At 34.7% G+C, this 27,539-nt stretch overlaps 1 protein-coding gene across 3 annotated transcripts in view; it reads left to right on the top strand.

Moving 5' to 3' along the window:
• FSTL5 (follistatin like 5) overlaps nt 1-27,539 on the top strand; it is an 856,262-nt gene that overhangs the window by 727,219 nt on the left and 101,504 nt on the right. For 2 of the 3 annotated variants that reach the window (XM_027866921.1, XM_027866920.1), the window contains exon 10: nt 24,061-24,087. The exons of the other annotated variant lie outside the window; for it this stretch is intronic. In XM_027866921.1, the coding sequence (XP_027722722.1) occupies nt 24,061-24,087 (27 nt within the window). The remainder of the gene's footprint in view (nt 1-24,060; nt 24,088-27,539) is intronic. 3 annotated transcript variants of the gene reach the window in all.

The following is a 27,539-nucleotide window of genomic DNA, read 5'->3' as shown; positions in this document are numbered from 1 at the left end:
TGAAGGGGAAGGGGATAAGAGAAGGGGGGCAGAGATAGAAGGGAAGGCAGACTAGGGGAAGGGGTATTTAGAATGCATGCCATCTTGGAGTGGGGGGAAGGGTGAGATGGGGTGAAAATTTGGAACTCAAAAGCTTGTGGAAGTAAATGTTGAAAACAAAAAAATAAATAAAAATTACCATTAAAAAAAGAAATAGAGGTTACTAAACTATAAAAAGGGATCTCTGCAGGCCACATAGTGACTTAGAAAACCATATATTAACACCATCTCTGCTCTATTTTATTTCTGCTTATTTTGTTAAACATTTCTCAATTGTGTTTTAAATAGGTTTCAGCTGTACTCAAGAGTGTTGTGGTTTTCAATATATATTTGACTTTCTGATGTAGATCATCACTGACAACATGCTTATTCTCAATGTATAGATAGATGAGTGAAATAAATGAGAGAGAGACAGACAGGCAGACACAGAGACAGACGGAGATAGAGACAGAGACAGAGACAGGGAGATTATTTAAATACTTCCTTTGTACTTGCCCTGTGGGCTGAGGATACAAATAAAAGCAAACAACATTGTCCCTAACTTCAAGGGACTTACATGCTAAGGAAGAAAGACAACAAATAAAAAGGTACAAGAAAGAAGAGGGGAAAGAAGAGGGGGAACCCACATGAGGCCAGGATGAAGGGACTGAAGGAAGTGACAGTGGAATATGGGCCTGGTTCCCAGCAAATTAAGGCAAAATGACTCACCAATTTGAACCAGGGAGTACTAGAGATTCCTTGCAAGAAACATTTTTTCTGTGTAACCCTTTGGGTCATTTATGTATTTTTTTCTGAAATAATGGTATTTCATGATTTCAGTAATGTAATATTGCTAACAAGATGGGCTATACTATGAATTGTGATAATGTGAAAAAATAAAAATAACTTTATACTTATGATTTTTTTTCTTGGGTAGAAGTAATTAGAACATATACCCTTTTCTCAAACACTCTAATTGATCTATGATTTCATCAATTAAGTAATTTCCTCTGGTGATATGGATGAAAAGCCATACATACCTGCCCATTTTGTGAGATTCTTATCCATGTTCTCCCAAAAGCTGTTACAAGAGTGTCCACCCAATTGGTTGGAGGCTTCTTTTGTCTTCTTCTAACACTATTAGGGTACCAGTGGAGCTCTGTCACTGTCCACATGTCTTCCCTCATTATTGCCACATCTTATCTTCTCTTTCTATCATATGGTGTCTTTTACATTCACTGGTTTTTTTGGTCATATGTTACAGGCTGCTCATGCCGACTATATGCCTCTTTATTGCCTTCTTTATGATACTCCTTGTTAGTTCTTCAGAGGTGGTTCCATTTTATGTATATGTCCTTTAATATTTATATGAAATATTTATGTAGGATTATATATGAAGGCTTACTATCTAATCTCTCTTAAAACCACATATTCACTGCATAAGATCCTAGCCTTTAGATCTTTGTCATGATAGCTAGGATTATTATAATCTAATATCTTTAGAGGTCAAAAATGTGGATAATAAAGTTTTTAATGAAATCTGTACAGCTGTGTGTTTTGGAAGCAAGGTGATACAAAAGTATGCCTTTGTTGAAGAATAGGTAGGAATAGATAACTTTTTGGCGATCTTCCAATCCAATTTACTTAAATATTTTTAAAGTTCCTACTATTGAGAAGGCACTGTGCCTCTGAATAGGGATATAAAAATGAAAAAAAAAACCAGTTATTCCAAGAGCTTAGAATCCAGTGATGGTGGGGGCCAGATATAGTCAACATATAGTATTTATGTTTTTTTTTTAAATGAAAAGCCAAACAATGGTCTTATACAGTAAGCCTTGACATATAATGTAATGAACATATAAGTATATATTCGAACATAATATATATATGCTTATACACAGACACACATATACATATGTGTATACACACATACATATGTATTTACGCTTCTGTACTACATTTAATTTTTTACTACATGGACTGGCTTATCTTTGAAGAATCTGAAGTCTATATTGCCTATTTTAAATTTACATTTTGAAGACATCAGAATGGCAAATAATTTAATTTAAATAGATTCTTATAGGGTTCTATTTTAGAAACACTAAAATAAGTAACATTTTCACAAATTATACAATGATACAGACTTTGTTACATATAAATTTATGGGCTTGCAAAATCATTTGTATGGGTAAGTAATATAAATGAGAGGTCGTTTTTTGTTTTTTGGGTTTTTTTTTTGGATGTGTTTCTATTTTAGAAGTAAAGTGTTTAGCCACCTCTAAGATTTAAAGTAGAAACTATAAACTTTTTTCAGTGGTTACACAAATAGCTAAGGCAGGTTTCATTTTTATAGTATACATAGATATGATACATACATATTTTATAATATGTGTATTCTAATGTATGTGTGTATGGCAGCATGATGTATTACATAGAGAATCATCCTCAAAACTAGGAAGAACTAGAGTCAAGTCTCACCTCCAATATATACTAGTCAAGAGATCTTGAGCAAGTCTTTTAACTACTCGATGCCCTAGAAAGCTTTCTAAAACTCTAAGTCACAAAAAAGGGACTGACCTTTGGTAAAGGGAGTTTCCTCACCAGAAGTTTCTTCACCTTTACTGTTGAAATCATATGTCTGGTGCTTATCTCTATGTCTATGTATACATAGAATTGTCTGAGGCAGGATTTAAACTTGAGTCTTTATGACTTTAAGTTCTGCAATTTATGGCCTATACCACCCAATTGCCTCATGTCCTGGATGTTAAAAATGAAAGTGAAACAAAATGAAAACAAAACAAACAAAAATTCCCTCCTCTTTTGGCCAATCTTTGGTTTTCTTATAGTCAAAATATATTATGTAGATTTCAGTATCATGCTGTCACTTAGGTTTTTCTCTCCTAGTTTGTCTTTATTTTCTTCTTTTTATACTTGGCTATTTTGTTTGGGGACAATGGAGGATTTGATGTGTGAGGAAAGGAAGAGAAAGAAGGATTGCATTTAATACAAGTAGCAAACTTGAATGCGTCTTCAGTCTTGTAAATTCACTAATATGAGCATTTCTTTTATCTGTGCAGATGGCAACCAATCTAGGCTTTTTTTATTCTTTTATTTTTTTTTTATTCATGGTGATTCTTATTAAATCACAGTCATAAATCTGGAAGGGAATTCAGAAGCCATCTAATTCAACACCTTTGTTTTGTTTTGTTGTTTAGTTTTGTTTTGTTTTTTTTTCCCAGTCATGTCCAACCCAATTAGGGTTTCTTGACAGAGATACTGGAGTGGTTTGCTATTTCCTTCTCCAGCCCATTTTACAGATGAGGAACTGAGGCAAACAGGGTTAAGTGACTTGCCTAGGGTTACACAGCTCGTGTGTATGAGGCCAGATTTGCACTCACAAAGGTGAATCTTCCTGATTCCAGGCCTCTATAACAGCTTCATTTTAGAGATGGTGAAACAGGGAAGGTATATGGTTTGCTGAAGATCATGCATGTAGTAAATGTCACAGATAGGAGATGAACCCAAGTTCGTTGACTCCAGAGTCAGCACTGGCTTCCTTATTTTTCCTTGTTTTTTTCAGCAAATTCTTCTTAGACAGTTTGCCTAATATGCTGGAGGCCTTGCTCTGAGTCCTTTAACCCTTGGAATCCTAGCAATCAACAAAGGAAGAACCTTGGGCATGAAGAATGCATATTGAACATATTGGGGCATACAATTATATGAGCAACTCACTGAATTAATAAGTTAGGACATATGTCTTGTTCAGGCACTGCAGATAGAGAACTTAGATCTAGAATTATGTAAGAAGAGAATATATGGTGAATCACAATCAAATAATTATCTCACACTTTTAGTCATCCCAGCCTTCAAAGCAGCCACCAAAATGTCTTTAAAAAAACAGCATCACTTTTCTATGGTGATGCTATTTGGTTACAAATCATGGAATGTCATTGTCCTATTATTATTATTACTATTATCATTTTCATTATTACTATTTATAATACCAGCTGACATTTCTATAACACTTGAAGGTTTGTACTTTTTATATGTTATCTCTTTTGATCCTTAAAATAACCCTGTGAAGTAGATGCTATTATTTTCACCTATTTAACAGATGAAGAAACAAGCACAGAGAGATTAAGTGACTTGTCACACATAGCTAGGAAGTGCCATCAGAATTATAGGTGACTCAAAAGAGCAATAGAAAGCCATATAATGGGTATAAATAAGCTGCAGGATATTACTAATAAATATTACTTGCCTTCAAGGATACACACACAGACACATGTATGTATATACATCTATATGTATATGCATGTATATACATATGCATATGTATATACACACATACACACATATTTATATTATTGTGAGATTGAAGTATAATATGATGGTCAGCTTATTGGCATGGGTATCCATTTGGAGGTTGTGGGGATGGGGAAAACAAATAAACAAACCACCTTGGAACTAAATGACACAGGACAGCTTTGTTTAGATATAGCTTCAGTTTAATCATCTAGGTATTATCTGCTTACTAAGGAGCTAAGGAATGCCAGTCACATTTCCACTTATCTTACATTTCACCCTTGACAAGTACTATTGAGGGAATAGATTCAGGCAGAGTGTCAAGCAGCTTGAAGGCTTGTATTTTGCTCTAGCACCTAATTCTCAAAATTGAAAATGTTGTCTAATACTGCCAAACTTTGTCGGGAAACTTCACTTTAGATTTTCCTCCCATGAAACATTTAACTATGGAGAAAGTTTCAGGGAATCTTACTCCTCAGTCACATATCTGAATCAAATTTAGGTGGCTGGCCAAGATTAAATGGAGTATTATATGAGGGGGTAGGAATGAGATCATTTAAATACAAGGAGAGTGAGATGAGATATTGGCACTTGTTGAAATGAGCAAAATAAGACAAAATAAATTATATGAAGATGATTAAGTGGGCTTAGGACTATATGCTATTTATTTTAATGTTTCTTGCACCTAGCCTAAACACTTGACCCATTTTCATTCCTAAAGGAAGTCAGTACCTAGATGATAATGAATAATCATCAAGATTAATATAAATGAGAAACACTGTGAAAACAGTCCCTTCTCCACAGTGAGGAGGTGAGTGTGTAGGTGTGAAGCACTCAGCATCATTTTGGTCACACCTTGGTAAGGGTCTCAGCAAAGGGTGACAGCATCTGAAGTCTGCCTTCTTAGTAGGCTTTGCATATTGTATATTTTAATGTATTTTTTTTATTATAACACTTTTCTAACAGTGATAGTAAAAAAAGACTTAGTAAAATACATTATTGTGGCATTGTATTCATCTTCCTTTAGAGTTTAGATAAAATTGGAAGGAGGCGAACAAACAGAAACAAAATATGAAATCCCTTAGCTAAGATGGTGGAAACATGTTAGTCCTTACATTTTGCTTTTATATAATATCATTAGAATTACTAGATTCAAATGCGTATTTCTTTAATTATGCCTCTGATTCAAAGTGCATTAGTGAAGCAGTATATTTCAGAGACAGGAGCACAGATTTTGGAATCTGATGACCTTGGTTCAAAGCCTGCCTCAGAGTCACAAAAGTAGTGACCTTAGCCAAATCACTCAACTACCCTAGAGCTCCTTTTCCTCATCTATAAAATAATGAGGTTGGACCAAATGATGTCTAAATTCCCTTCCTGCTTTAGGCCTATGATCCTCTAAGAAATGTAATGTAACGCATTTCTCTGCTATGGGATCATTAACTGTTTTATAGGCCTGAAGTTATTTGCATGAATATATGAGACCACCCATGGAGTCTTTCCTTTCATGTGTTGGGGCTATTTTAGAAGGGCGTAAAAAATCCTTCACAAAACCCACTTTGGAGTATCACTTTTCTAGCAAGTTTCATCATATCCCAAAGTATGTCTTTTTTTTTTTAAGATTAACACAGTAGTCTAAATGCTCAGACCTACCTAAGCATTGCAGACAATCTAAAATGTAAATGTGTAGTCCCCAAACCAGTCCTACCACAGCCTCAGACAGTAAAGGTATTGCCATTAGCATAAACCTGAGAAACCTGAATCTGAACACCAGGCATCCAAACCAAGAATGAATAGTGCTTCATCTGTGCTTGCTTTGGCATTGGCCCTATATTGAAATGTATACTACGAAGTGATGGGAGAAGTATATGTATGAATGCACCAAGTGCTATGCAGTCCATGATCAATAACCGCCTAAAGCATCTCATGATGTTGCAGTAATCATAACTCTACAACAATGAAAGGAGAAAGTGGTTTATTTAAGGTCGTAGAGAAGTATGGAGAGCACTGGGAATGGAAGCAGAGGCAAACTGGCATTTAACTTACCCTGTACATCTCTGAAAAATGGCACAGATGACAGCTATGAGATTTTATAAAGTCATCATTGCAAAGTGCCTTCCTGGAGATCGGTTTTAATGTTTAGAATGTGAAAGGTTATTAACTCAGAGCTAAAGAGCACTTGGCAGAATTTTCTCTCCAGTAACCAGCCCATATAAAGTCGCCAACAGCTGTGATAGTGATTCTGCAGAAACTAAGAGCTAGATGAAACAAAATGACCTGGTGATAAACTTAATAATCATAAGCTTTTGTGCTGTCATTTAGAGAGGAGGGTAGAATAGTGGCAAGCAGAAAAAAGCAGCATTGTTTAAAACATAGGGGAGCCAAAGGTGGGTCTTCATCCTGATTGTTATGACCTAGGTAGGAAAGTAAGATAAACAACAACAAAGAGTATCTTAGAGATGTGTGAGAGAGACAGAGAGAGAGAGAGAGAGAGAGAGAGAGAGAGAGAGAGACAGAGAGAGAGACAGAGAGAGAGACAGAGAGAGAGAGAGACAGAGAGAGAGAGAGAGAGAGAGAGAGAGAGGGAGAGAGAGGGAGAGAGAGGGAGAGAGAGAACTAAGAAAAAAGACCGTTTAAGATTTCATGAACACCCACTGAGTGCCTAATACTAGGGCTTATATTAAGTGCTGATCCTCAGAGGAAATGAAACATTTCATGTTGCAATTACAGAGTCTCAGAAGATCCATTTACCTGTTTCATGTTTGTCATACTGAAGATGTACTTATTAATGAACCCATCATGCAATTAAAATTAAAAAAAACCTAGTTATGGTAATCAATTGCATTACTATGCGTAGCTGTACTTAATAAGCATTTACTGTTTCATGAAGTTTAATTATTCATCATATAGTCCAGTATCTATTCTTCTCAATTTGGCCAATGACACTGTAACATTCCATAAAGTAACTTGTTCTATAAATCCTTTTAACTGTTCATCCAAAGCACGCTGAAAATCATCTGGCTTATACTTCCTTAGTTTTAAGACTGATTAAAAAAATAATATGCCTTTTCCATGCCATTAACTAGATCTTTTTTTCCTAACACATTGCACTTTTTTCCCTCATAATGTCATCATCCTATCCCTTAACAAGAGGTTATGTGATATGAGTGTTATAGACTTGACAGCTTTGCAGCTGTTATAGGCAAACAGGCATCTCCATTGCCTCCAATTTGAAATAAGATTAAAAGCTTTTTGACTATGATTTATTACCTACATTTTATCCGCAAAGCTTTCTGTACCTTTCATGGAATCTCCATATCTCATCGCCTATTAAACAATATCTATTTACCTAATTTACTCTGAGATAATTTATTGTGGCACTTTACATTATAGCCAAGCATGCAAGCTAAACTCTATTATAGTTCATGACAGTGGCATGGAGAAAATATCTATTTCAAATACTATGTGCCCATGTTCAGAATTTTTCTATTTTAACCTTTAAGGAAATATTAGAACTTCCTTCAGAGATCCTGCATCTCTGGAAATTTAAAGTTAATTAACTATTGTTTGTTTTCATGTGACTACTTTTTTTAATGTTAGGATTATCATTGTCATCATCATCATATTGCTGTATTGATGCCCTCTGAAATAGGAAATCAATATTAATGATGATGAAGGTATCCTGGAAATTTTCATGACAAATGCACAAAGAAAACATGAAACATCAACTTGAGGACCATATATGTCCCTGACTACAGATGGTAGGAATTAAAGAACTTGCCACTCCATTACATTTTTAAGAGATATAGATCCACAGAACAATAGAATGTTAGAGCTAAAAGACACCTCATTCATTATCTCATCCAGGAATCTCATTTACATATAAGAAAACTGTAGTCTGGAGAGACGAAATAATTTCCCCAAAAAGGATATGAACTGAATTGTTATATAGCGCAGGGAATTTTACGACTGCTATTCTTGGTCTTTGGAATGGCATGCTAACCCAACCTGACCACAAACCAACAGGTCTGAAGATTACAGGGAAGTAATCATCATCATCATCAGGATGCTATGACACAAAATTCTCTTAGGGTCCTAGCTCCCTTATGAGGAAATACCTTCCCATTACTCACTGCTAGAGTTTTTGAATCCCCACCAATTCTCATTATATACATTCTAATTTACCCAAAATTAAAAGTGTGATGTTTTACCTTTTAAATATAAAATATTTACTTAATAAGGCAAAGGAAAGATTAATCATAATATTATTGTTACTCAATATAATACAAATGTATAAATAATCAGAAACTTAACAGTTTACCCATTAATTGTTCACACCCCCATCAATGCACAAGGTTTCTTGGGCTGGAGGATAGGAATGTGCACACACTTAGAGAAACCTAACAAGGAGGCATATGTGTGGGAAAGTTCATGTGTTCTAGGTGAATCATAACTCTAGACTTCTGGTCTTGATGTCCTTGGTCCCTTAAGGAAACATCTAAAATGCATGAAGCCACTTATCTTCAATTCATTTTCCTTCTGGTCTACATCACTCTCCTGCTGAGCAAATTCTTTCTTCTTCTCTTGAACTGATGAAACAGACACAAGTACTTTTAACTACTTTACCTGAATACTTAGGGAGCTAATAATAGTGGGCTAATAAAGTTTTATGCCAATATGATGACACACAGTTCTCTCATGACAGAAAAAAATGCAAAGGTTGGCTGTCTGGGCAATAAATACAAGTACAATCAGCTCTTCATTCAATGTAATTTTGCTTTCTCCAGTCACTGCTTAGCTTCTTATTACATTAAAGCAGAGTTCATAGCAAAACTTTAGTGTATAGAAAACACTCACAAGCCCAGACAGCTCTTCAGGCAACAGAATTCTGCTTCATCTAATTGGTTTCAGACCTTTCCTTACAACAAAGCAGATATAAAGCCCTTTTATCACCTTACTATGTTTCTTTTTCTCAAACCAGAAATTGCAGTAACCAGAAAGGTTATTGAGAAGTTTCATTTCTCTCAAACCTTAGATGATAATTGGAGGGCAATATCTCAACCCATAGCAGATCCCTGGTCTCTTCCAATGAGCTTCACAGAACATGTTATATCAAATTCTTCACCAATTCTGTAAATCAATTTCTCTCTTCCAATCAGCAGACTCCTAGCATAGCATTTAAAGTCTTACTGTTACTGATTATCCTCCTGCCTTTTAACCATCATTGCCCCAAATCAGATCCTCTTAATGGTCATTGATTCATCTTTCCTTTGTAATATAAAATTCACGAATCCTACTTTTCTTTCAGTTATGAACTCAACAGTACTTATTTAATCTTTCCATAATCTCTAAATAGTCATTTATCACTTTATCAGTTATAGTCTCTCAAGTTCTTAAAGGGTTACTTGTAAATGTGTTGAGATCTCTCTTCCCTGTATCTAAACCCCATGTGTGCTACTTATTCCTTCTGTGAGATCAGGCAAGTCACTTAACTTGTCTGTGCTTTAGTTTTTTACTCTTTAAAATGATGGGATACTAATAAATAACAAAAATAGCTTGGATTTAAATAATGTGTACTACATGAGAGATACTGCTAAATATTTTCAATTAATCTCATTTGATTTTTACAACAATACTGAGAGGTAGGTGCTATTATTATCCCCATTTTGCAGTTGATGATACTGAATCATACAGTGATTAAGTGACTTGCCCAAGGTCAGCTAGTAATGACCTGGGATCAATTTGAACTTTTATCTTCCTGATTCCAGGCTCAGGTCTTCATCTGTTATACCACCTAGCTGAATTGATGGGTTGGTAAATTAAAGTAATGGAAGTTTCTAATGTAAAAATACTGATCCATAAGAAATGGCAAAGAATTCAGAGCAGCATAGGAAAACCTATATGAATTGATGTAAAATGAAGTGAGCAGAACCAGAAAAACAATCAGTAATAATTTATTAATAAATTATCGTGTGCCAGGCACAATACTACATGCTAAGACTATTATTAAGGGGAGGGGGAAAGGTATTATTCCTGCCCTTTAGGAACTTACATTTTATTAGGGGAGATACCGGAAAAATTTATAAGTATGTATCAAATAGATATAGAATGAAGATAAGGTAATTGTGGCTTTGAGGGCATTACCAATTGAGGCGATAAGTAAAGTCTACCTTTATAGAATGACTTACATACTTTGCCTACAATGATATAAGCAGAAAAAAAATGAAAAGAAATCTGAAAGAAATATAAGTACAATGGCCAGTTTTGGCCTCAGAGAAGCATTGAGAAAATTCACTTCTCACACGCCATTGTAGAAATGGCAAATTGTAGACATGGAGTATTCCATCCACTATTAGGCATGGTTTTTCATGTTAATTTGCTGATTTTTTTTTTTTTTTACTTTTTAAAAAAATCTTCATTAAAAGAGATGGCTCAGTGGGGAGTCGTGAAGTAATAAAAGTTCAAATTCTGTCACAGAGACTCTTTTTCGCCTTATGTCACTAAAATTTTTTGTCTCATGGGATGCGAGGCTTGCTGCACTGTTCTCTTTCTTATTCACTGTGATTTGTTTAGTCACTTTAAACTTAAAATGTAGTTTTAAATAAAATTTGGGCTTGTCTGTAAAAAACAAAATCTCTTATTTTCCTCAATCTATTAAAATGAAAGGAGTGGTTTCAATAGGCTCAAAGGTCCCTTCCAATGATTTTATGATATTATGATCCTATAAGATGAGTATAATGGGAAAAAAAAGGAATGAGTAAAAACAGGCTAAAAAATAAAATCATCAGGATGATCTTTCAGTTCTAAATCCTATGAATTCATGACCCTAGTAATGTGTTTGCAGCTTCTCAGTTAATATGATCATATAGCAGCAACTGACTAAGATGACTTTGTAAAATACCAATCTAAAGAAAGATCGGGAGGAGACATCTGAACTGAATAATCCATTTCTAGGCTGAACTAGAGACAATGACTGACTCTTCACTAAAAGAAGATAACTGAAGGTGGTATTTTATTCAATATTCTGAGATTGAATGGGGGTCAGCCAGCACTGATGAGGTCTTTTTGTATGTTGAAAGTGGGTAGAGGACCTCCAAATATCAATATTCTTTACTCCAGGTAATTGCCTTATGTAGACTTAGCACCACAAAAATCTGAATAGAACTGAAGATATTTTACTGAGTCCTTTTGTGAAAATCATATTTTAAATAGCAAGAGATAAAAGATAGGGGACATAATCTCTAAATAGGAATTGCAAATTGTGTGGTCGCAGAATATGGCAGCCAATTTGTAATTTCTTCTTTTTTTAGAGGTGAACACCATTTCCTTTCAAGCACATCAGTCAAAATAAGGACAAAGTTAGCTCTGAAGAGCAATGAACACCAAACATTTTGTTAATTTCTAGTAAATGAATATGCTCCCCTCCCTCAGAAAATACATTGTGTCTGGTTTAATGGAACATCACCCAACTATTTCTTTTTTCTGAAAGAAATGATGGAAATTTTAATTTAATTATTTTTTTAATTAACAGAAATTTATCTTATCTCATTCCCACCCTCAGACCCACAGGGGGAAAAAGACAAAAGAGAATAAAATCACCGTAACAGATATGTATAGTCAAATCAAATTCACTAATTGTTTAGAAAAATATATCATTCTGTGATAGACTTGAGCCTATCACTTTTCTTCCAGGAGCTGGCTAATGTTTATTATCTGATTGCCTATGTTTTAGTGTAAGGGCAGCTAGGTAGTAAAGTGGATAGAGGATCAGGCCTGGAGTCAGGAAGACTTATCTTCCTGAGTTCAAATCTGTCATCAGACACATACTAGCTGTGTGATCCTGGGCAAGTCACTTAACCCTTTTTGCCTGAATTCTTCATCTGTAAAATGAATTGGAGAAGGAAATGGCAAACCACTCTAGTATCTTTGCCCCAAATTGGGGTCACTGAACAACAGCCAACAGCAAAAAAAGTTTTAATATTCTAAGCATCAACATAATGATAAAACCAACTTCCTACCGTATCCTCATTCAGTTATATACATAATTTGTTTATGAAATATTGAAAGTCATATTTCAAAATATGACTTCACATAGTTACATTATTTTTTCAAAGTTTATTCCCTAATGAATGCTGTCTAAGCAATTCCTTGATGATAAATTAGGGAGAATCTTTAGTATTTTTCCACCTATAAAATACTTTGCAATACATTGTTGTAACTACAGGAATATGATAGCATATTTTTTATTATTTTCACTTTTTGATTTTCTTCATGACTATCTTGATTTATTTGGGTGGTTTTATGGTTAGTGTTTATTTTAGCCAATTAGTTAGAGTACCTTAGAATTGTTTTAAGTTGTGAATTTGTTTAAGGCTCCTGCTTGTGAGCCTGGTGTTAACCATCAAGAGAAGAAATTTGATTCTTAAATATTTTTGACTGATTGACTAATTGGGTGCAAATAAAAGATTCATATTAATCTATTCAGTTATGAAATGAAATTTTAAATTAAAGGGATCTAATTGGGAAGGATGTGAAATAAGAATCAGAGTGGACAAAAACAGGAGAGAATTAGGTATCTATTTCCAAAGAGGAAAATTTTATGCCAACCACGATCAGGTTCTCCTTCTCACATATTTATTATTCAGTGTTTATTCACGAGGTATCAAAATAATCATTTCCTTGTGATTTGAGTTCTATTTATGTTACACATGAGAGATTTGAGCATGCTTACTCTCCCTTTAGGAGAGTTAAACCAAATCTTCACTCATAAAATACTTGAAACAAGTTTTGTCTTCTTCCTTGCCTGCTTAGCATTTGAGCTCCTCAACTGAAGAATCAAGGGGTTTATAAGGCCACAAACTGCCAGAGTTAGAAAAAAACCTCAGAGACTATCTAGACTAACCCATACAGAAAAAAGGAATATTTTCTACACCATGTGCGCCAAATGTACATCCAGTTTTTACTTGATGAAAACTAGCGCAAGAAGGCCTTTAACCTTGAGGTTGCCCAATCCCCTTTCACATAGCTCTCATTGTTAAGGAGATTTTCCTTCAAATATGTTTCCTTGTAATTTTCCCTAATTTCTTCTAGTTCTAACCTTTTAATAAGATTCTTTGAATATCTTTGTGTTATTTTTTCCCTAAGACTTAACTATACACAGAATATGACTCATCAGATATGGCTGTATGTGGTATAGATTCTTTTAGACTTGTTCATGGGAAAAATAAATTAATGCAGCAACTACTTTTTTCAGAAATCATACTTCTCTGGGATCATTAGAATGCTACTAAAGCATTCTAATGCTTTACACCTCCTAAAACTTTCTCACATATGTGTGTTGTGTGTTTATGGAACATTAGTGTAGTGAAAAGTATTTGAAGCTAAAGACTGAGGGTTCACATCTCAGGTCTTCTGTTGACTTCCTCTATGACCTTGGACAAGTCAGTTAAATTCTAAGGGATAAGTTTCCTAATCTTTAGATTAATTTTTTCACCTCATCCCCAACACCCTTTTTGTCTTATTCGGATATCTATGACATCCATCATGTACTGAGATGATGAAGAGTTCCAGAAGATTTTTTTCCAAATCAGTTGATTGCATTTCAGTTTGACAGTCCAAGAATGTTTGAAATTCAAATGTACCTGAAAAGTTGACTCTGTAGTTTCTTGTTCTTTACTAGCTATTTTGTCAGCTTTTCATAAAGGTCCTATTTCTACTCTTCTTTGACTCTCAAATTCCGTGTGTCTGTGTGTGTGTGTGTGTGTATGTGTGTGTGTGTATACATAGTTATGTAAATATATATACACACACATATGTGTGTATGTATATGTATATGTATATGTATATGTATATGTATATGTATATGTATATGTGTATATATACACATGCAATAAAAAATCCTTATTTTCATATCTGGAGAAAATTCTTGGCTCTGAAAAACATATGACTTTAAGCAATATTTTTCAAGTGGACACTGATGACATTACAGACCCTTTCATCATTGGAGTATTAGGGTCCAGTGACTGGCTGCCTGAGAATTTGGGAATTTTTAGACATATGTATATATGTTTATGAATATATACACACATACATGCATGTGTGTACATGTGCATGTATATGTATATATGTGAAGTGTGTGTGTCTGCTTATTTATACCCTAAAAATATTCAGTACTCCAATTGATCTGTGATCTTCCAAAGATTGAATCACACTCTATCTATACTTGTCCATGTATGTGACTTTTGTACAGGTGTTCTCATAAGAATACCACAGGGTGTCCACAATAAATAGTGGCCTTACTCATTTTTTCTTAGCCTCACCCAGGGGTGAGGAATCTGTGGCTTTGAGGTCAAGAGATTTGTTCTGTGAAGTTTAAATTCAGTCAAAGGGCCTCACTTGAGGATTTGAGGACCTTGAGGACCTAGAGGGCCACCTTGAGGCCACAGGTTCTTCACCCCTAGAATAATATCATAATCCATGGTCTTTCCAGCATTTGTGTTTCACTCTTACCACATGACTGAAGCACATTTTTGGTCAGATTTTTTTAGTAACATCTTTTCATTGGCTTCTTCTTCACAATTCCTTGCTTGCTTGTGATGTAACCTCCTTGTATATACCATGAATGTCTACGTTGCTCTCTCAGTGACACTCATCTTCAATTGTAGCCTTACAACAAGATGCACACATAAAAGGAAAACATGGGGAAACAGAAAAGTTTTTCATATTATATTCTAAAAGTCTGATTTGACTACATTTTATTTTTAGTTGCAAACAATAATTAAATGTTGTGTGTGCATGGCACCAGTGTGTGATCAGAAGACTGGAGCCAAAAATGCTGTCACATTTAGCTGCCAATGTTCATCCTCCCCACAGTCATAGTTGGGCATACTGCTGCTACCTGGCCTAGTTTCTTTCCAGTCCTCTGTCACTTTTCTGCTGAACTTCTCTGACCCCATTCTCTTTTCCATTGAGCCAGTAACCACAGGTGCTACCGAGGCTCCCAAAGGCACTTGTTTTGTTCTCCTTCTTTGTCTGTGATGACAATGGAGAGAAAAATAGCAGCTGCTATTTTCTTGCCATATTAACACAAAGGATGTTTAGGATGGCAGTTGGGGGGTTAGGGAGAAATCTGTGTTTCTCTTTCTGCTGTTCATATGGCAGACATTATTTTCTCCATTGGATTTTTCAACCTAGTAATGTATCTTGACAGTTGCTTTAAATTTATGGGTATGGAAGAAAAAAACATAGTTTTAAAATATGTAAATAATTTAGACAGTATTACTGGGGTGGCTATGTTAACCTAGTGGTAAGATTTTTTTTCCTGTCTTGATATAGACACTGATACTAGTTCATTTTTCCTTACTTTTTCCATTCATAATGGGAATAATGAAATATTCACAGATAATTTTAGAAGTGTACAAGATCATGAATAAGATAGGTTAAATAAATTGCTATGTGTTTAGAAATACAAATTTGGTTATAGGAAGCAATAGAATCACCATGAGAGGGAATGTAGCCCTTCAGTAAGTACTTCTGTCATTGATAAAATTGTTTTCTTGTAGTTAAAAGTTAGTGCAGCACCGAGAAAGAAATGCCTTGAAACGGTCCTGCTGGTTTTCTTTATAAAGATCTCTTTTCCTCTCTCTTAGTGTTGCAATGAGCTGGAACTTAATTTGTTGTGTTATCTAGCAGCCATGCTATATATTGACATGCTATGTATTTCTGGCTGCTTTCTGATAGTGACAGGAGGCATTTTTAAAAGGATGCTGAATGAAAATTTTAAAAATCAGGAAACTGTGGGCCTCTCAAACCAAAAGTGGTGCATTATCAGTAAGTGTAGACCAGCTCTGATCACACCCTGAAAAGCTGGGGTCAGAGACACCCAGAGCCTGTTATGTTAAGCAAAAATCTATCTTTCTTCATCCATAAATATAGTCATTACCTGCCCCATTCAGAAGATATCCACAGTAAAGGACAGATTGGGATCCAGAAGGATTTCTGCACAACATAATCAGGTCCCATTTTAGGAGTTAAGTATATTTAATCTGAAAAAATATCTACAGGATATTAAATGATCTAAATGCTGAACTAAATGTGGCCAAAAAATATCTGAAATAAAAATGAACCCTCATTCTATAACCAAGCATAAGGTTTATATAGTTTTACTTATGCCATGGTATCAAAATGTAATTGTAATTAGCTAACAAGACAACTGAAAGCCAAATGTTCAGTCTCTTAATGCAGGATCCTATTCATTCAAGAAATCTGAAAAGATCTTAATCTCAAAAGAAACTTGTCTGCATATGTAGGCAATAAAAATGTATTACATTTTGAGCACTTTTTTGTGGTCAATCATTTTAAGCTTATAGGTAAAATATACTACCACAAAGAGTTTATGTGAAATGAAATTTTTTCTAATACCAACTTCTCCACTTATGTGCCTAAATCAATATAACGTATTTGCTGCTTAATTAAAAAAAAATCTTCAGCACTTAAGTGGATCTGTGATCTCATTCATTTGGGCATTTTTTTCCAGCAGTTCAAATCACAATGTTTCTCTATCTTCTCATCCTGAGTAATACATATATATATAATATATATATATATACACATACACATATACACATATATATGTATGTGTGTATACATATATATTTGTACACACATATACACATGTGCATATATACACACATGTATATGTGTATATGCATACATATATGTATACACATTTTGTGTGTATACACATATGTATATGTATGTGTGTGTATACACACATACACACTTCCATAATTCCCCATAAAAGCTCAGGGAGATGAAAGGAAAACAAACAAAAATAAAGAAATCATTTATTTAGCACCTAATGTGTGCAAGGCCCTGAGCTAGGTACTTTGCAAATATTTTCTCATTTGATACTCACAACAACCTTCCCAGGTAGGTGCTATCATGATCCCTATTTTATAGTTGAGGAAACTGAGGCAGACAGTGGCTTTCCAAGGATCACACAGCTATGAAATTTCTGAGGCTGAATTTGAACTCAGGTCTTCCTATCTTCAAGCCCAGGACCCCATCCTAGCTTCCTTGAGACTTCATAATGGTCTCCTTGCCTCAAGTCTTCCCCAGTCCTATCCATCCTCCATGCAACTATGAAATTGATCTTCCTAAAGCACAAGTATGACTATAGATGGTCATAATGTAATGACCATGTAATGACCCATTTCATAAACTCCAGTGGCTCCTTATTGCCTTCAGTATGTACCCAGCAAATTCAAGGACTTTTTTAGGTATTTTAACATTCCTTGGATAGCAGTAAAGCATGCAGCTGTATAGCTCTTGTCACTAACATGTGAATCACCTTCTTTTCTGGGTTATACCTTTGTACATATTCTAGATTTCCTTTCATGTCACTCCTTGCACACACATTAGAATTGTTGCAGCCAATTTATATTCTACATAATAACTGTTACCCTTTGGATCATCCAAAATTTTTATCCCGCTAAAATCATAGTTTTGTATCTTAATAGCATTCCTAGAATGATATTGGTGGCAACAACAACAAAAAATGACATTTGTTGCAAAGAGCAGTTTAAGATAATTGAAAATGCTACAGAAGCATTTAGCTGGGTGGTATGGTAGATAAATTGCTGAACCAGGAAGATCTGAGTTCAAATTCAGCCTCAGATATTTCTTAGTTGTGTGACCCAGGGCAAGTTACTTAACCTCTGCCTCAGTTTCCTAAATGGTTAAATAGGATTCATAATAGCACCTAACTCCCAGAGTTGTTGGGAGGATCATATAAGATAGTATTTGTAAAGTGCTTAGCACAGTGCTTGACACAGGATAGTCATTGAACAGATATCTATTTCCTTCCTTCCTTTTACTTAGTTTCCCAAATGCAAACAAATCCTCCTTTCCCCCTCTTTTGATTCTGAAACTAGCTCATTGATCATCTTTAGGGCTTATCCATCATATCTTGCTGATGGAGAATAGGCTATAGATATCCTTAATTTTTTTTCCTTTGTGAATTTTTAGACAGATAATAACTCACATTTGCATAGTCCTTCAAAAATCAGAAAACACATTCCTCATAACAACCCTGAGGATAATAGCACAAATAATTATTCTCATTTTACATATAAAGAAAATGAGGCTCTAAGAGATTAGATAACTTTTTGAGTGAAGGTTTGGGTCCAATTATCTTGGCCTCCATACAATACTTTAACTTAGATGCCAAGAAGATCTCTTTTAAAGGCCCTGCATCACTTTGATGAGACTGTATAGTGGACTTGAAATCAGCATCATGCCATCCACAGAGTATCTGGAGGTGTTCACCACTGAGTGGGCATCTCCCTGTCTTTGGATTCTGTTCAAGGTTCTATGAAAGTTGCAATCATTTTTGTACGTATTTATCTCCCTGATTTATACCTCATTGCTATCTGGTCTATCATAATTGTGGGTTACATCTTGATGGGGGGGGTGATGACAAGAAGCTTTAAGGTTGTATTTTGCACTATAGAGGCCAAATCTTTTTTATAACAAAAATATCAATTCATGTTTAACATGAATAGTAAGTTTATTTCTTGGCCATTGTGCTACCTTATTCAAAATTCTGCCCTTATTGTTATTCTCCTCTCTTAAATAAAGTTTTAATATCATTCTGAAAATTTTTTTGTCAAATTTAATAATAATAATAATAACTTGCAAACTTTAAAGTTATTTTATAATTCTATCTTAAATACCTTCTGGAAATCAGACATCCTTTCTTATATATTATAAAATTTGAGAATGCTTTTTGTTTGTTTTAAATGTGAAAAGTAAACTGAAAGGGATAAGTGGGCTATTGATTTATTTTTCTTATTGCCAATATACATAATTATACATTTCAATTATTCTCTTTTTTAAGTTTTTTCCCCAATTTGATTTTATGCAAATACATAGGCTTATGATCAAATCAACAAACATTTATCAAGAGCTTGCTATGTTCCTGGAACTCTGCTGATTGATAAGGACACAAAAAAAGTTTGTTTTGTTTTTTGTTCCTGCTCTTGAAGATGACACAGTCTAACAGGAAGAATGCATGCAGATAACTATGTATAAAAATATATACATAGGGGATATATTGGAGATAATCTCAGAAGGAGGGCATCAAGATTAAGGAGGACTAGGAAAGGCTTCTTGCTAACATGAGAATTTAATTGAAACTTCACGGAAGTCTGGGAAATCAGGAGGTAGAAATGAGCAAGTAGAGTCCCAGGAATGGACAACAGCCAGTGAAAAGGAGTGCAGTAGAAAGATAGAGTTGCACAAATGAGGAAGAATAAGGATGCCAGTGTCACTGATTGAAGAGTACTTGGGAAAGGTAAAAAGTATAATAAAACTGAAAAAGATAGAAAATAGCCAGGTTATGATGAGCTTTGGATATCAGCAGCAGCAGTAGCAACAACAACAACAACAACAACAACATTTTATAGTTGATCCTGGAAGCCACTGAAGTTTAGTGAGTGGAGTGGGGGGTGTCAGGTGAAGGGGGCTACATGTTTAGGACTTTTCTTTGGGAAGAGAAAAGAGGAGGCTACTGCAATAATTCTAGGTGTGAGGTAATAAATTATTACATCAGAGTGGAGCATTGCCGGAGGAGATAAGGGGACATAAATGAGAGATGTTTTGGAGATAAAATTAACAGGCTTAGAATTTTATAGTAGTAAATCTTTAGCATATTTTTCTCAATTTTAAAATGAGGAACTTTGTGGGATCTTCAAAATGGAAGGTTCAAATAATTTTATCTTTTTATGAAAGCTTTGATTTTTCCATTTTAGTCTGTCCCTTATTTGTGAATAGATTTTATTCCAAAATACAGTTTTGGGTCTCAGAACACCTTTACCCAAAGAAACAATGACAAAAATGGTGATTGGATTCACAGGTTAATTCACTGTAAAGACCTTACAAAATGACAGTTTTATGAGAATCTTCTGATATCACTGTAATGTTCTGAACAGAAACTTCAAATAAACTTAATTAGCATCATCTCATTTGTGCAGATTGCCCCAGGTATGCACCCTGAAGAGTAACTGAAAGCTTCTAGGTAGTTATGTAAAAAGGATTCCCCATTAGCCTACTTGGCTCAAGCCCAAGTCATTATCTAGGGGAGTAAATGTTGATAATCCCGGCCAAATTCAGGAAGTAGCTAGCAATAGGTTTGATATAAAGAGAGCGGTCCTTTGTTCACTATATCATTTTTGCAGAAAGTTTTGTGGTTACTGTTACTTGTTTTTGCTAAATTGCTGCCTTGATGCAAAAACTGGGATATTTCCCCCATGTCACTTTTCTGCAGTGACTGGAGCTGTCCTTGATTGTAGGTGCTTAATAAATACTTCTTGATTGATTTGTTGTTAACAATGGAAAATATGTTGGAAGTTCCATATTACAATGGAAGATAGATGTCTACAATAACAGTAACTCAGGCAGCAGGATCAGTGAGAATAATTAATTGTCTATCCCCAGGGAAAGTTCCAGTGGCCCAAGGTAGACACTTCATTCAGATGGGTGCTGGGTGACATATACAGATGTTCTAGAGAAATGAGTTTGAAGATCTATGTATGGCCATGTCCTTTTGTTTTTCTCATACTATTCTTTTATTGAGGTCAGTTACATACAGGCTTTTAATTTATAAGAAAATGACTTCTTTGAATACCACCTATTTTAATTCTAGTTCACTATCTCTTTCTGGAATAAGTAAACAAGCCTGAGGTGTGCTAATGTTGGTGACAGTGAGTCCTAGTGAGAACCACAGACAAAAACGTTTCCTTTTATTCCTACCTCCTTCTTAAAAAATAGATTTTGTTCCCCAAAGGAAAGACAAAGGTCCCCACAGGTTTAAAATATTGTCTATGTGTACTGAGTATCAAAGCTAAGATTTTTCTGCATTTCAGAGGAATGCACAGACTATGAAAGTCTTGAAGATATTATCTTTTAGGAGCTGCAATTAATCCTTGGGATGAAAAGGATAGGCGCCTAGGTCATGGGGTTGTGATAACAAGAGTTGATGGTGAGATGAGGAAGTAAAAGTCTGGGGATATTGTTCACAAACACTAGGGTTAGATGTGTACTAAGAGGGGATTGGTTGGTGGGGAGGGAAAGGGAAAAACAGTCTTATGGATATGCTTTTCCTCTTCCTCCTTGTTAAGCAACTTGCCAGACCCACAGTTCTTATCCTGAACTGTCATTAGACTGAAGTAATAATTAGAACTAAATTTGAAATACATGCTGAATTTTAGAGTGCTCATTGTTGAGGAAGAAAAGAATCTAAAGTAACTAAAAGGAAAGGAGAGATTCCAAAATAAAAAAAAAAAACATAAACAACAATCACATATGGAAGCCTAGATCAGTATATACCCATGTCTAATACCTTTAAAATAGCTTTTAATATATACTTTTTTTAATATGCTTTTAAAATACCTTTTTAAAAAAGTTTTGAATCTCTTTCTCTCTCTGTCTCTCTGTCTCTCTCTGTCTCTTTTTCTCTCTCTCCCCTCCCTCCCTCCCTCTGTTTCTCGTTTGTTTCCTCCCTTCTCTCTCTCCCTTTGTCACTCCCTTCTTTCCTTGTACTTATTTTCCAGATATAACACCTGTCACACTTTCTTTTCATTGCAGAGATTTACAATTTTTAATCTCTTTTTAGACTTCCAAGATTGCACCCTTTTTTAGAAGTTTGCCCTTCTAAAGTCATCTTGATTTTTGATATCAAATGTAAAAAGAGTCAATAAGATACCAAACTAAAATGTTATCCTTTCATAAATGTGGTTTGTCATGAAAGGTATTGAACTAATGCAAACCTTTAAACTCCTTCAGTCAAGGACAAAAGAAAATTCATTTAGTTGAATGGCCAAACAGCTTACACATGAGTAGCCAAGAAAAATAGTTGTGTAGCTTCCTGTGATAGTGTTAACTGCTGTATTGATGCGGCTCTTTTAATATCGCAAAGCTTTCCAAGCTCATTACCTGATGCAGATAGGGTTTTTAATATTTTATACAATACCTTAAACAATCATTTCTTGGAAGAAGATTTGAGTGCCTTAAACATATGGTGTACATAAAAGGCAAATAGATTAGATGAAACATTAGTGCAGGAGTAATAATGTGTGGCATGGGTTCAACTGACCCTGTCTTTATCAGTTCCCTAGGCTTCCATTACTCAACATGGATGAACTTCAGAAAGAGTTCCCTTAAGAAATGTTCACTTGGAGTATAACAGAGTTATCTTCTATATAGTTAGGGCTGAAAAAGCTAGAAAATCATGTTGCTTACGACCTATCTCCTCTTCCTCCTTCCTCTTTCGTTTTCCTTCAATTTCCATTTCTCTCTTATCTCCTCTTTTCTTGATTCATCTTTCTTTTCCATGTCTTTCTTTCTGTCTTCTCTACTATTTTCTCTGTGTTTCTGAAGCCAAAGTCCAGTAATAGGCCAACGACCTGTGATTTGATAGGAGAACTCCCTCAACTCATGCAGAATTCATTCTTTCTAAAACATGTCTTTCACAGACGCTTGAGACTAATAGAGGCAAAGTGATTTGCACAGTCACACATGGGTGAGGCTTCAACACAGATGTTCTTAATTCTGTGCCATGCTGTATGTCATTAAGTAAAGTGATTGAATTTGTGTATGTGTGTGTGTATATGTCTGTGTGTAGGAGAAGCATAGAAAATGAAGCTTCAAAAATTCTAATGTTCACTTAGCTTATCTCCTTTCCCCCTCCCCCACCACAGAAGAGCAGGCAGCTAGGGGAAGAAATAATGATAGTGATGAAGAGACTGGACAAAGATTGAGCAAGTCTCCCCATTTATTTTATGAAACTAGCCTTATTTTTCTACAATCCAGAGAAACTATTAGAATGATAAATTAAAATTCTTTGGAGGCTCAATTTTCATTTTTTCCTAGGAATCCAATGATGAAAATTCATAATGCATTAAGACATGCTTTATGTTAAAAAGAAAACACTGATTCAAAAAAACATTTTTTTGCCTTCTGCATTTATATTTGAAAAAACTATTCTAGTTTAGGAAAATTGTAAATTATGAGAAAAAATGTAAGAAAATTAACAAGTATATTTAAACTATAATCTCAGCTAAGTAAAGACCATAGAATCACAGATTTAGAGGTGAAGGCCTCCCAGAACAATTCTCTCCTTTTATAGATAAGGAACTGAAGGCAAGAGAAGTTAAGTACCTGGAATCACACAAGAAGTAAATGTCTGAGGTAAAATCTGAACTTGGATCTTCCTGACTCCAAGGCTAGAATTCTGTCTGCTATGCCTCCTAGCTGTCTCAAGAGCTTCAACTAGTGAAGGTTTCTCCCCTCAGAATTAACTGTTGTTGACAATTAGCTTAATGAAATATCATATTACAAATATTTAATACAGTTTTTAATGTAATACATAAACATGTATAATGAACAACTGTTTTAATGGGGCATAAAATGTCCTTTTTGTTTATTAATGGAATCTTTACTCCAATGAAATTGTTTGGGGAAATTCATAGAGCAATAATAATAAGTATAGATAGGTTGCTGCTCTATTAATCTACATTAGTTTGCTTAATTCACTGTTACTGTTTCTCTGGAGATTTTCTTTCCTGGCCAGAGGTTGTGCCCACTTCAGTAGTTATTGGAATTGATATGCTATTGTGTTCATTCTATTTTCATTTATTTCTTCTCTCTCTCTCTTTTTTTTTTTTTGACATGCTGCAGTTGCTAACATATTATGGCGAGAAGAAGGTACTTGTACAAATTACTCTTCTGTATTACTGTGACTGTTTTACCACTTATTCAAGTTGTAGTAATTATCTGAATTACCCTAGACTGCCTGTCATTATTTTGCGTTCATGTTTTCAGCTCTCTTCATTTAGTGTCCTTTTATAAGCATGCTGCCTTTAAATGTATTTATTTACAATGTCTGAAAATGTGGCCTCAGTGTTAAAACATAATCACTGTATCATAAAGCAAATTGAGACGCTAAAAAGAGTCTGAAATACGGGCAAAGAAGAGCAAAGTATTAATCTCTGATGCTTTGTCTAGGGTGAGATGTTTGGCCTAAGGTGGGCTATAGGGACATAGGCTCCTAGCAAGAGACTGAATCCATCTCATTAAGTCTAGGAAGAATATTTTTGGCAGGAGATTCACTGTGCTGGTGGCTTAAGATGGTTTGAAGTAAAATTTAGGGACAAAGAGAGAAGAGCACTAAGGAAAATTAAGACTTTGAATAACAACAGGAGAGATACAATGATAACATTAGCTTAGATCTATGTCATACTTCAAGATTTGCAAAGTGAATTCCTCATAAAAGTCTTGTGAAGTAGGTATGATTATCCTCATTTTAAAGATGAGAGAACAGAAAGTGAAATAATCAATCTAGTTTCACATGGCTAAGAAGTGTCAGAGTAAGAAATCATACTCAATCTTTCTATTTGAAAGGTGTTGTCTTTGCCTTGAATGGGAACAACAACTCACTGATTAATAAAAGGCAAAAAAAAATCCAGCCATTTTATATACTAGATGCTACTGTACTAAGGATCATAAAATTAGGATAAAACTTTAACATGAGAAGATAAATAAAATGTTATTATGACCACTGAAGCTCAATGAAAACAATGCAAAAATAAAAAAAAACCATCAACCAAAAAAACCAAAACAACAACAACAATGGCAACAACAACAACAACAACAACAACAAAGCCTTGTTCAGCAGAATAGGAGAGAAAACAGCACAACAACTTGGGCTTTCATTTGTGTGAGAATGTGCCCTTTCAATGCTCGTCTTCAAAAGTTGCTTGAGATTCAGAGAAGTTGAATGATTTGTCCATAACCACATAGCAATTAAGCATCAAAAACAGAACTTTCATCTAGCACTTTCTGATTCCAAGTCAAACATGAGGTCCATTATGCTAGATTACCTCTTAATGTTAAAGATATATGTACCTTTAAAGAAATCCACATGCCATAGAGTTGATGCACAATGAACAGAAAGCGTGATCAGATATTCAGTGACTTTTACATGAGGATAGATGGAGAGAAGAACTCTGATGACAGAAAGTGAGGAATTAAAAAGCCTGCAGATGAGGGTGAAAGAGGGGAGTGTAAAAGCTGTCTTGAAACCTAACATCAAAATCTAAGATCTTGGCAACTGGTCCCATCAATTCTTGGCAAATAGAAACAAAAGAAATGGAAGCAATGTCAGATTTTATATTCTTGGGCTCAAAGATCAATAAAGAAGGCTATTGTAGACATGAACTTAAAAGATGCTTGCCCCTTGGAAAGAAAACTATGGCAAATCTGGACAACATATTGAAAAACAGAGATACCACCTTGCTGATAAAGGTTCAAATAGTCAAAACTATGGCTTTTCCAGTAGCAATGTATCACCATGAGTGTTAGACTATAAGGAAAGCTGATCATTACGGAACCTATGCCTTCAAGTTGTGGTGCTGAAGAAAAATTTTGAGAGTTCCTTGGATAGCAAGGAGATCAAATCTGTCAATACCTAAAGAAATTAATTCAGATTATTCACTAGAAGGTCAAATAGTAAAGCTGAAGTTTAAATGCTTTGGCCACAGATTGAGAAGATGGGACTCACTGGAAAAGACACTGATGTTAAGAAAGATTAAAGAAAAAAGGAAAAGGGGATGGCAAAGGATGAGATGAATAGATGGTGTCATGGAATCAATGAACAGGAGCTTGTATAGACTTCAGGATATAGTGTACGATAGAAGGGCCTGATGAGCTATGGTCCACAGGGTCACAAAGAGTTGGACAAAACTGCACAATAAATTGAGTTCTACAAAGTGGAGTGGAACAGTTCATACATTAAGGAGGAGAGATACACTATGTCATTGTAACACATTTATTTTCTATGACCAAAGCCCGTCATATCATAAAACACCATGTTGAGTCATAATAATATTGGCATTATTTCATCTCAGAAGAATAACAAACTTTTAAGCAGGGGTGCTTAAAATTTTTGTGCTATGATACCCTTTGGCAATCTGTTAAAAACTTATGGACCCCTTCTGAGAATAATGTTTTAAAATACATAGTATATAAACAGACAGTTTTCCAGTGAAGAAATCAAAACAATTTGGAGTCAAATGAAAAAATTCTCTAAATCTTTATTGATTGGAGAAATGCAAATTAAAACAACCTTGAGAAATCATTTTATACCTACCAGATTGGCTACAATGAGAGAAGGGAAAAGTGACAAATGTTGGAGAGAATGTGAAAGAGTTGGGACACTAATTGTTGGTAGATTTCTGAATTGATCCAACCATTTTGGAGAGCATTCTGGAATTATTCCCAGAGAGTTATTAAATTGCCTATACCTTTTGACCCAGAAATACCACTACTTGGTCTAGTTGCAAAGATGAATAGGGGAAAAAGAAAAGAATACATGTGTTCTAAAATGTTTATAGCAGTTCTTTTTGTGGTGGCAAAGAACTGGAAATTGCAGCAATACCCATCAATTAGGGAATGACTGAATAAGTTGTGGTGTATGATTATGTGATTGTGATAGAATACTACTGTGCTATAAGAAATGATGAACTCAATGATCTTAGAAAAACATGGAAAGACTTACATGAAGTAACAAAGGGAGAAATGAGCAGAACCAAGGGAACATTGTATACGCTAATAGCAATATTGTTTTAAGAACGACTGAGTGAATAAGTCATTTTGACTATTATAAATATCAAAATTAACTATAAAGGACATATGAAGACATATCCACATCCTGAGAAAGAACTGATAAATAGAAGTATGTATAGAATAAGTATGTGTATATATGTATGTACGTGCATATGTGTGTGTGTGTGTGTATATCTATATATACATATGTGTATACACACACACACACACACATACCTACAATGGTAGCCATCTTTTGGTTAATGAGGGGAAGGGAAGAAAAAAGAAAGAAGAAAATAAATTTACATGATGATTTTATTATATATTTAAAAAGAATAGCAATCAGTACATAATAGATTTGTAGTTTCATGTGCAATAATCTTTCTTTTTATTATACTGTGTAATGGAAATGGTTGTTTTCCATAAATTAGAAATAAAATAAATTTGAAAAATAAAATATGTAGAAAAACAAAGGAAATTCCAACTATGTTAAAAAAGTTATTACCATCTCTCTCTCTCTCTCTCTCTCTCTCTCTCTCTCTCTCTCTCTCTCT

The sequence above is a fragment of the Vombatus ursinus genome, unplaced genomic scaffold (assembly GCF_900497805.2).
Source record: "Vombatus ursinus unplaced genomic scaffold, bare-nosed wombat genome assembly UNPS02014784.1, whole genome shotgun sequence".
Classification (NCBI taxonomy): domain Eukaryota; kingdom Metazoa; phylum Chordata; class Mammalia; order Diprotodontia; family Vombatidae; genus Vombatus; species Vombatus ursinus.
Note: the sequence above shows the minus strand (reverse complement) of the source record. Positions and strands in the feature narration are given on the sequence as shown.